Source organism: Corapipo altera, unplaced genomic scaffold, assembly GCF_003945725.1.
Source record: "Corapipo altera isolate COAL_440 unplaced genomic scaffold, ASM394572v1 75, whole genome shotgun sequence".
Classification (NCBI taxonomy): domain Eukaryota; kingdom Metazoa; phylum Chordata; class Aves; order Passeriformes; family Pipridae; genus Corapipo; species Corapipo altera.
Genome location: NW_020884887.1, coordinates 1,651,188 through 1,663,204, shown reverse-complemented (window position 1 = coordinate 1,663,204; position 12,017 = coordinate 1,651,188). Strand labels below are relative to the sequence as shown.

General features: G+C 40.9%; 1 protein-coding gene across 2 annotated transcripts in view; it reads right to left on the bottom strand.

Moving 5' to 3' along the window:
* The window catches only part of SLIT3 (slit guidance ligand 3), a 477,403-nt gene that overhangs the window by 78,799 nt on the left and 386,587 nt on the right, over window positions 1–12,017 (bottom strand). For both annotated transcript variants that reach the window (XM_027643335.1, XM_027643336.1), the window contains 3 exons: window positions 6,591–6,659; window positions 5,439–5,510; window positions 5,188–5,259 (listed from right to left, as the gene is read on the bottom strand). In XM_027643335.1, coding sequence (XP_027499136.1) covers window positions 5,188–5,259; window positions 5,439–5,510; window positions 6,591–6,659 — 213 coding nt within the window. The remainder of the gene's footprint in view (window positions 1–5,187; window positions 5,260–5,438; window positions 5,511–6,590; window positions 6,660–12,017) is intronic.

The window sequence follows — 12,017 nt, the reverse complement described above, 5'->3', positions numbered from 1 at the left end:
GAAGAAAATCCCAGCAAAAATAAAAAAAACCATTTAAAATTACTGGCTATATTACATATCTCAAACACTGAGGTATGTTTCATGGATGCAAATGCCTGCATTTCAGTAAAAGAAATTACAGCAACATCATCACCCAGGCAGCTAAAATGAAATGACAAATGCTAACAAACTTAAAACTCACAATAATAAATAGTGGCAAGATAATTCAATAGTGCAACAAAATCTTTTTCCTCTTGGATCACCAACAGGAGTTCATTTTTATATCAAAAATCCTTATAAGCAAATGGCCAAATGAAATCTTTAACACTAGGACAGTTAAAGCCCACACACTGATGTGTGTGTTCTCCCTCAAAAGCACAACTTCTAGCAATCCTCTTGTCTAAACACTGGTAAGCAGCAGGGGTGTGGATTTAAGGTGATGTGGATCTCATCTGGAGGACAGAGTAACAAAACACACTAATTCTTGAAGTCAAAACTTAATCTCACTAACTTATTCCTTTGTCTTCAGGGAGGGAAATGAATTCAGCATATCCTTTCAGGCTGGGGTTTTTTGGTTGTTTTTCTTTCACTAACCCTTCCCACGTCCTGCCTGCCAGCCCATTGTCCACAGCATTGGGTTACTGCAGACACAGAGGGGATGTGTTTTCAGTGAAGACAAATATGGCCAAAGGCTTGGCCGAGCTCACAGAGCCACATCCCACCGGGGGCAAACACCGACAGTGAACCCTGAGAGATGCCAAACCCTGCAGGACCTGGCACAGCTCAGATGTCAGGGACAGTGGGAAGCCTCAGTGTCACTGCTCCATGCTCACAACTGCAGAGCTTTTACAGGTCATCTGGATGAGCGCGAAGATCAGTGTTTACAGAGCCATTGTGCTGTCTACTCTCTTATATGGATCCGAATCATGGGTCACCACCTGCGACTCCTAGAACACCTCCATCAACACTGTGTCCATACAATCCTAAACATCCACTGGTCAGACTGTGTGACCAATACATCTGTTCTAGAACAAGCACCTTAAACCATCTTGTCTGGGAGCTGCTTTATGCTGATGACGCTGCCCTTGTCGCCCACACAGAAGCGGTTCTGCAGCGTTTAACATCCTGCTTTGCATATGCTGCTGAGCTCTCTGGGCTGGAAGTCAGCTTAAAGAAGACAGAAGTTCTCTATCAACCTGCACCTCTGGAAGTCTTCCATCATCCCCATATCACCATTGGCGAATCAGAGCTCAAATCAGTCCAGCAGTTTAATTACCTAGGCAGCCTCATCTCCTCGGATGGTAAGACTGACGGGGAGATAGACAACAGATTAGCAAAGGCATACAGTGCTTTTGGAAAGCTTTATCAAAGAGTTTGGCGAAATAAATACCTGAAGAAAAGCACAAAGATCAGTGTTTACAGAGCCATAGGGCTGTCTACTCTCTTATATGGATCCGAATCATGGGTCATTTACCACCACCACCTGTGACTCCTAGAACACTTCCATCAATGCTGTCTCTGTACAATCCTAAACATCCACTGCTCAGATTATGTGACCAATCCATCTGTTCTAGAACAAGCAGCAGTCACAAGCATTGAGGCCATGTTGCTGACAACACAGCTGTGCTGGGCAGGGCACGTCTCCAGGATGAAGGACCAATCACCCCCTCCCTAAAATCTTGCTTTATGGTGAACTTGCCACCGGCTGCCCCAAGAGAGGAGCCCCAAAGAGGAGATACAAGGACTGCTTGAAACAACATCTCAGTCTTGGCCATATTGATCACCATAACTGGTCTACTCTGGCCTCCAACCGGGAGGTCTGGAGACACACCATCTATAACACTGCTGATGCTTTTGAGAAAGCACGCAGGATCATCCTTGAGGAGAAAAGGCAATGCAGAAAGAATTGTGTCTTGTAGAATTTACCACCTAAGGAGTCTTTCTGCTGTGCCTTTTGCAACCAGACGTGCCTGTCTTGTATTGGCCTTCTTAGCCACCAATGTGCTTGTAAAAACCTGGCTAGAGCCCTTCCCAAATCTTTGTTTGCGAAGCCCAGCCATGATGATGGATAAGCGCAAGTAGTCATTCTGTGATGTAAAATAATAATAATAATAATAATAATAATAATAATAATAATAATCCTCCCACCAAATATTTGCATTAGGTCAAATCAGTGCAGCATCCAGCAATGAAAGTGTACTGCAAAAACTGGTTCCAACGGTTTGCCCAAAAAGTATTAGTGGGAGCTTTATCATCACACGTATTACTGTTTGATTGAGCTTTGAACTGCAGTAAATAACCATCAGCTTTCAGCAAAAGTAGAATATCTCATCTTAGTGGAATATCCAGTAGCTCATTTTATCCTTTTTTTCCCCCTAAATATAATATGGAAAATTATTTAGTGACCTGAGAAAGTATTTTGATTTCTGGTCTTTGCCTCTTAACTGAATCACATGTAAAAATATGTGATTACACAATAAAAATAATCTTTAAAGTAATCTGTTCAGGTCTTCCAGGAAGTTACAATATTTAAAATTTGTCTCAATCTCAGCTTTCTTAATTTGTTTACATTTAATTTCTGAGAAGACTAGCTTTGGACAAATGAACTGAAAAACAAACCCACAATTTTTCACTGTAATAGCTTTGGCACAAAAACTTCCCGATATCAACTTCTGCTTATTAAAAGAACTCTCCAGACTCTGTGTCGTGTGGTCCCCAGCACACTCGGGCTGCCATTGTGGATAAACCATGTGAAGACTGAGATTAAAGGCCTGGTTGTGTAAACACTGATAGATATTAAGGCTTAAACACAAACATGTTGACTCTGCAGTTTTCTCAACTGGGATTGTGCTGAAAAGTGTAAGAGAGGGAGGACAGGATGAAATATCTGTCAAAGACCAATTGCATCATACATGTATGATTATTTTGATTTTCAAAGACATATTTAATGTATTTACTATAGAGGCAAAAAGTAAAGAGAACATAATTTGGCAGACAGAAGTCTGCATGAGAAGGGTCTGCTACCTTCAAAGGCATGCACAGCCAAAGGTAATGAGATCCCTGCATTCTTTGTATTACAAAAAATGTGGAAATTGTTTTGCTGATGTTTTCTCTTTTAAGTTCCCCCGAGAGCGTGGATAATAAATAACTGACAATAACAGATTTCATACTGTCGCTTGGAAACCACTTTCTCTTTGGAGAATTGATTTTTAGTAACAACACTGATGACACGTGGCAGAAGTTGTAGCTGATACCAGAGTTTTGTGGGCTATAATAAATCAAATCAATCTGGAAGCTTCCAAATGCAGGGAGCAGAGGCAGAGGTTCCCACTTGGGCTTCATTTCACTGCTCTGTGCAAGACAGTGGGGGGGTTTCTCCCTTGAAGGAGGAAGACATTTTTTCAGTTTGACTAGCAAATCATTTAAAAAAGCCAAAAGATAACAGTTGTTATTAAAATACTGCCCTTTGTTTCTGTCCATATGTGGCCTGCAAGGACAGAAGTGAAAAGACAAATTGTAGCTATTGGAAAGAGGGAGGCATGGTTTATCTACACTGTAATTCGGGGGAGAGAGCCCCACACTAGCTTTAATCAAGCTAGCTTGCATATCAGAAGCAGGCCAGAAGACAGCTCCATATGGAATAATTTATTTGGCCATGAAACAGAGTATATTAATCTGTGGCTGAATTTCAGGTCTCATGTAACAGCTCAAATGTGACCATCCTGGTGCGCTAGAAATCAGGCTCCCAAGCCAAACTTAAAGCAACAAATCCAAATCACGTATCTTTCTTGTTTTTACTAATGAAAACTGGGAATCCAGAGCTGCCTTGTAATTTAGGAGGCTGAAACTTAGATATCTATTTTGCCACTGAAACCACAGTGAAAGGTCTCGGCCAAGCAGCGCTGCCACAGTCGCAGGGCTGCCCATGCCAACCCTCTGATTCCACATTTATGGAGTCACTGCACAGCACCCATTGCTCTTTTAATTAACACATGCTTCTGCACGTGAATGACATCTAACTTTTTCGAAAAAAAACCCCAAGAAAATATTAATGTGAAGTTTCAAAGCACTCAGGACATATTCTTCAACTCCTCTGTCCTGACCTTTCAGTGTTCAAATACCATTCTCCTTCAGCACATTGAATAATTTCAGCACACATAAGCTATTTAATTTATTCCCTTGAGTTACTGTGCAAGTTGTGGTGACTCACTCATGTTTCTGGGCCACGAGAAGGAAGGAAGGTGGCTTCTCCACCTTGTCCTTACAGCTTCACATGGGGCACATCCACCAAAGCAACTGAGCAAACCCAGTTTGGGGTTTGTTTCTGATGGCAAGAGGGAGGCAGTAAATACAACATGGAAGCAGGAATCAGTTCAGTAGATGCCTAAGGAAAGTTGGGAAGGGGCTGCTTGCTGAAAGGAACAGGCCCACACTCTAGAGACAATGTAAAGATGACTTCCAGAAGAGATTGTAAGCAAATTGTTCAATCCAGAAAGCTGCTGAAAGCAGCTACACTGGAAAGAAAGAGTGCAGAAAAGGACCTCCCAAGAAATAACCCACACGTGGATATCTCTGGGTGTGCCACAGTCAATATGAGGTGAAATTTCATTCAAAACTCAAAAATATTTCAGACAGGCATCTCAACACCACTGGTGCCCAGCCACTGACTTACTCAGTGTTTTAGTGTGGGGGCTTCTAACTTCCCCTCAAATTGCATTCTTTTATGTAAAACCCTGCCTGCATAAATCTCAATCAATAGGAAATATTCTGAAAATGCCCAGGTTTTCCATGAAGACACTCTTGCTGAAGCATCCAGTGGAAACTTACACTCTGAAAGATGATCAAGTTTTTACAGACAAAGAGAAAAGCCCTTTCCTGAGGGGCAGCAAAACACTGTTCAAGCAGAAGAGACAAGACTCTGTGCAGCCTTTTGGAGGCCTGTTTTCATGATAGCTCCTATGCCTGAACTATCAGAGAAAAGTCATTCATCCTGCAAATATGCAAATTGCCTCACTAAAAGTTTATCACTTACCCGCTCTAGTCATTACTGGACATACTGCACCTAAGTGCAAGTACACTGGAGCTCACTGTGTGAAAGTATTCATGAATCCTGGATCAAGTGAAAGCCACCTGCTCATTAAAACTCTCCCTGCCATCAAGTGCATCCTAATAAGCTGCAGTTCAGCTCATGGGAGGATTGGAACTTACAGCACTCGCAGGGAGCGGAGCCCGTTGAAGGCGTGGACGGGGATGCAGCGAAGTCTGTTGTAACTCAGGATGCTGGAGAAGGAGAGAGCAGAGTTACAACACTGCATGTCTTTGATCATTTCACTTCCAATTCAACCACAGAGAAGCATGGAAAGCCACACATTTAACTAACAAGATATACAGTAATTGCTCAACACCAAGATGGTGTCTGAAAAGCAATTAAAACTGATACAAAACTTAGGGCCACTTACAGGGTTGATAACTGGGTCATGTTGCTGAAGGTGTGATTGGCCAACACACTGATGCTGTTGTTGCTCAAATCACTGAGGAAACATACAGAGAAAATATCATTTACATGTATGAATTGAGATATAAGGCTTTTTTAAAGGATCACATAATATATGAGCAGAGAAATGCTTGAAGCAATTGAAAAGTCACATTTTATCAACTGTTGTATTTTTTAACCAACTCTGAATAAGGTCTAAAGGAAAAGCAGATCAGACTCCCCTGAAAAGCCTCAGACTCAGAATATTAAGACTTATTTCCAGCATATAACATTCAATGAAGAAGGATAAATCAATAAAGGATACAAGCAGTGCTGAATATTTACTGTCCCCACTTGCTTTGCAATCTATTCCAGGCACACAATTTCCACATGCTCTTCACGCTGACAGCTACTAGAACAAAATTTCATTTTTCATTTTAAAAAGTCCTTTTAGGCTCAACCAGAACATTTTGTTTTGTTGTTGGTCTGCCTTGAAAAAAACCCCAAAATTAGAGATGTTGCCAAATAAAAAGCTCTCTCAAATAGAGGATTCCAGTTTTTCCTCCATGTTGTTTTTGTCTGAGATTGTTCTGCCCGTTTGACTTGAGTACCTGTGCAGCTGATTCCAACAGCATTTGAAAATTTCTGATAAATGATTTGGGCAGGGAATCTCACTCCTGTGTATTTCAGGCAGCACTTTACTGAACACAGTCTAGCTGTCTCTGTCTCGGTGACACTTCATAGCACAAACAGCTATGCAAATTATCACTGCCTTAGCATTATAAATACTGCCTCACCTAGCACAAATTAATGCATCTCCTCTGTTAATGACCTTTACAGCTTTGCACAGATAAATCTGCCAAGTGAAACTGCAGCAGCCTGGGTGAGTTGAGTCCTCTCACAGAGGTTGTGAGCTCCTGCAGAGCAAGGGGCTTCTCAGGCACCTCACTCTTTATGAACACTTACTGGCAGCAGTGGCCACTGTGAAATTCTTTCCAAATTCAAATTACAGAAGGTTTGGGGGGTTTTGTGGGGCTTTTTTTCACCCCTCCAAAAACTAATTATTTATGTTCCACCCACAGCACAGCGCAGAAAGAGTCATGTAATTTTCTTGTCATTGAAACCACGTGTTTCTTACATCAGTGTCAGGTGTCTGAAGGCAGAGAGCCCCTTCGGCACAGCAGGCAGATGATTTCCTTCCAAGTATCTGAAAAAAGTCAGATTTGACAATTACACAAACACATACTAACAAGAACTTGTGTCACTCAATCGGCACCATGAATGAGGAAAATATAAAGTCAGTCACTAATGAAATTACCTTTGATTCATTGCTTTGGAACTCTAGCAGTTTTCCCTTTATAAGTGAATTACCCCATATGCAAAGCACGACAGCAGCTTATTGATTTATTTTATTTGTTTTAAGACTTGGAAGCGAATAAAGGATCTCTGGCCTACAGCAAACAGAAATGACCATTTGGTTCTCCTATGACAGCAGCTGAAGGAAGGGAGAAAAATTGCATGGCTTGTGCCCTGAACTTAAAGTTACCTTTAACAAGTTCGTGTAACAGCACTGACTGTTAGGGAAGGTTTGCCTTGTGAGGGTAAGTTCCTTGTACAGCCAGAATGGGAAGAGGAGCTGCACTGCCACATCTCTGTGCTGCAAAACGTCCCACTTATTCCACTGTCAACAGAAACATCCACATCTATCACAGCAATTCTGACTATACACCCTCCTCACCTTTCCTGTTCACAGTGTGCTGGTACAGGAAGAAAATTTGGTGTAAATTCAAGACCAAAGACCAAGCTCTCTTTGAATAGAGGTTCCTCCTACAGGCACTAAGTGTGTTTCATAAAATATCTTGGGTTTCCAGCATGAAAGTTGTTTGAGACACCATTGATTATGTCTCTATGTATTTACATGCACAGTAGGGCTAAAGTCTTGGGGATAATCCCACGTCCTCACACAGGCACACAGTACCTGCATTTTGCAGTTTTTCTCCACTGAAGAAACAGGATCAGTGAGTAACCAAGAGAAAAACCCTGAACAAATACAATACTTTCAAAAAGTTTGCCCAGAAGAGAGCTGGGTACTCCAGATTCCACAGCTGACCTGTGGTAGCAATTGGGTGTGGGGGGTTTCTGTTTATTACAATAAACTAGAGACAGAGCTGGAGTTTTTTCCTTAACTTTGGCTTTTAGGTGAAACTGCATCCCTGGAGGATACCAAAGGGATAAGTCTCCAGTGGAAAGTGACTGCTGTGGTGCCATGGCACTGCCAAGGGCATCCTCCAGACATCTGCCAGAAGCCACATCTACCTGGGAAACAAATCCAGCCTTCTCAGAAGGCACCGTGTAGGAGGAAGGGATTTTTCCCTCCACAGGTGGGGATAAAAGATGAAATGATATTTCCCTTCCTTGCAAGATACTTTGTGGGATTTTTTCCAAGATAGACAGACAATGCAATTGATGTGGCATGTTCTGAAATATAATCAAGTGTAGCCAGGAAATGCAGCCCACAGACATCAGAACACTTAATGTGCTGCCTCTGCTGCTGAAAACAGAATCTGATAATTATGTTAAGAATTTTTATTCCACACATACAATTTCCTTTTCTCTGGCAACAGACCTCCTTATTCTACTTTTACTACAGCAAACAACAATTATAATAGATTATTATTGTGCTGTATGTTCCCTCTCTACATTAACTGTAACAACACAGAGATACTTGTGTAAACTAAATCCAAGAAAATTTTCCCACAAACTTTATTTTTACATAATTTAAAAATAAAAGCCTATAAACACTAACAGAATTTCTTGCATAATACATTTTATAACTGTCACATCATTCCCCCCCCCTTCTATTTCAGCATAACGCCCTCTCACCCTTTGCTGCTGCTTCAGACCTCTTTTTAACTGAACTTCTCCAACTGAACTACTCCAACCAGCCTCACAGTTATCCTCCTGCACAGGATGCCATCAGGCAGAGTTACCTTAGCCCATGCACTGCAGCTCTCCTAATTCCTGCCCGGATTAGGCTGGATGAGGCAGAACTACTGGCTTCTGGACTTTTTCACCAAAAGCAAATTTCTTTCTCAATGAAAAAAGCCTACTGAACAAATTAATCTCTCCATTGACAATGATCTGAGTGATAGAGTTGCACATCCAACAGTTAAAAGCAGGGACAGCTGCTCTGCTGACAAAGATTGCCACCAACCAGAGTATGGTTTAGTTGTGCCACGCTCACACCTCCCATGGACATCCACAGTCAGCAAGTGTAAAGTCACTTGCTCCATTTTGGCTAAATTTGTCATAGATTATTTTGAAAACGGAGTTTTTTGGTGAACTCACACCATAAATTGTTATGTAGATCCTCAGAATTCAGCCCCATGTGTTACTGTTTAAACGGGGCAAGCCACGTCTCATTCCCCCAGTCACGCTCTGCTATGGACGCAGCGAGTCACTGGGAGCCTGTTCCTTCTCCTTCATCCCAGAAAATCACAAATCCCAAACCCATGCAAGAGGATAGGTCAAGGTTCCAGCCTTTATTTCAAATGTAAAATCCAAAGGATTTCCAAAGGAAATCAAAAGCAGGTCATGTATTATGTATTTGGAAGTTATATATGACTTTCGTTTAAGAAAGGAGACTCAGCTTTTGCAATATGTTGAAATCTTCAGAAACATATTTTCAGGATATTCTCTTGTTGATCTCAATAAGAAACAGCCTGCAATTTAAACAAACTGATGGTAGTGAGCCAAGGTTTTTTCCCTCCTATTTTGCTTTCTGCTGCAATCAAAAGTCAAGGGTGCACATTTTAATCCAGTTCTTTATGACTCAGACTAACACAGACATGCAGACCCCTGGAGTTAAACTCCTACAGAAGATCTGCTTTGAATAGCTCTGGATTTGCACTGCAGCAATTTGATGGTTATATAAATGTGCTAGCAGAAAACTGCAATACTTATATCAGTGGTATAGTTTCTGAACAAACACAATTTTACTCAGAAAAAGTACCAATAACACACTTTTCGTGCACACATAAGAACAATTCACCACTGTTAAACCTCTCACCACATTATCCAAAGCATGGTAGCAGTTTCTAAGCATTTCATTCTGAAAGCACATTTAAATGCAGGGAATTTGAAAAAAAACCCCAAAAAACAACAGAGTTTTTAGGGCATAAGAGCTTGCCAAGAATCAGGAGGATCTGAGCTGCAATATTTGAAGAAACCAATGGCTGCAAGTGAAGGTCAGGCCTCTGTCAGAGCTGGGGGGTGCAGGGGCAGCATCTCCTCACCTTGCTGGGCTGAACATGATGGATGGGGGCTGCAAAAGGGCTGGAAGCTGAACACAGTGAGTAACAGAATTATCCCTGAGGGTGAATGGGCAGAGAGAGTTACAAAACTTGTATATGGGTACATATACACAAATAAAATGCCATATATGAAGCTAGAGACCCCCTGCCCAAACAAAACAAAATATCTGTAAAAGAGGGATGTAGAGGGAAAATTACATTTTAAATTCTTTTCAGTCCTTAGCCAAAGGAAGATGATGTCCATGGCATCTGATATGCAAAGAAATTCTGGTATGAATGAAAAATCTATGTTTAATTTTAATGCTTGGAGTCAATTTATTAATATACAGAGTCAAGAGTGAGTGTCAGTTGCCTTAATACAGACACTGACTAGTATCCAAAACAACCTCATTTGCTTCCTGAAGTTTTTAGACTCTAGTTTAAATATCAGATTGGAAATTGGTTTTTTTACCCTGTGAATGCTGCTGGGAATCCTCAAGTCTCAATGATGACAACAAGAAATTACCAAAGAAAAAATTGAAAAAAACAAAACAAAACAAAGCAAAAAGCCCACCAAAATACGTAGAAAGCCTTTCTCATAGAAAGCTTTCTCATAGAAAGCCACCTCCCTCCTACCTGGAAAAGCTTCTTGGAAAACATGGTTGGAGATGGGTAAGTGGCCAGGATGGCTGGCACTGTGGGAATGGCCCCAGGGCTCATCCAGCACCTTTCACACACACTAACATTGCACATAAAAAATTTAAAGCTATGCATAAAAGATGACAGCTGTTCTTTTTCCAACTGGTCTATTTTTGTACTGAAACCACTTGGATTGGAGGTGATATAACCAGCACAAGGTGCCAAAGCATCATGTAACAATTTGAATCACTTGGACTCCTTTTTGTACTGAAATGTCTACTCAGCCATAAAGTCAAGCTCACAGTGGCAATCTGTGCTAAGAGAAAAAACTGGAGAGAGAGAAATCAGTTCTCAGGCAGTAATTGAAAAGGCACAAAGCCTTCCCTTTAATTTTTGTATTTATTTCATATAAAATGCTACATCACACACAAAAAGATGATGCTTGACAATCTTATGAAGCTGTAAAATTAAGTTATAGTCTGAAATTTTTTGATGCAGATACCAAATATCCTAACATTTTGAGTCAAGTTTAAGGTCCTAAAAACAGTGGTCTAGAAAAGAATTGGGCTGTGAAAGATGAAGCATCCACAAAGCATGACTTTTAGGAGCTTCAATTACAGTTTCTCGAGAAGAATCAAAATTCAAGTGTGGATCTGGGTATGAATCTGGACCTTGAACTTTCTTAAGTTGTGGCAAATTTGGACTCCAGATTTTGCTGTATTTGCTGTACAGATCACAACCTATGTGTCTGACACACAGAAACACGGGTGTATTTGAGGAAAGGGAAGGTCCTAAAGTTAAACATACTTTTAGTCTCTATTAGTGCTAATGCCACATTTCTCGTATTTACTCAAACTTTACCAGTCATTGAACATATTATTTGATAGTATTGTTACCATTTACTTTTTCTAAACTGTCATATTTGAAATGCAGATTAAGTCCTGTATTTCATCTGTAACTAAAATATCCTCTACAGTGCTACCCCTTCTCTCAACGGGAGAATCCCCCTCCACAGAGAATTAAGCAGGGTGTAAAACTTCTTGTGACACAGGACCAGGTAAGCCCAAGCTTTGATCTAAATTGTTTCTCTCCTTTATTATCACAGGAAAATTCACTGAAGCTCGTGCTAAGGGTCAGTGTGTAAAACAGTGGATTTCCAGACAAGCAAGAGCATTTGCATTCTCAAGCAGATGATTTTCATCAGATATCTCACTCCAGAGCCTCCCTTTGATCAGCAGCAACACAGGCAAACTGAAAAATAGTACTAAACTCTTACAACATTCTACATGTATCATAACTAACTGCTCTGAGAATATTTATGGCACCAATTTGCATGGCCCAGCACAAGCCACTGTTTTTAGTCACAAGTCAAAAGAAATCACAAGAGCCTCTGGAGATGGAGAGGAAGGTTGAGATTGGTGGTAAATACCTCCAGGTAGACATGAAAACTGATGTGTCAAGCACAGGAACCTACCACAAAGAACAAGAAACAGAAACAGGAGAGGGAAGGTTTGTGAGGAGAGAAAGAGGAATGGTCAAAGTAACGCAAATATTAGTATGTAGTAATATAAATTGAAAGAAAAACAATCACTAACAATGATCTATGGATGCAGGTTTTCCTAACAATCCCACCA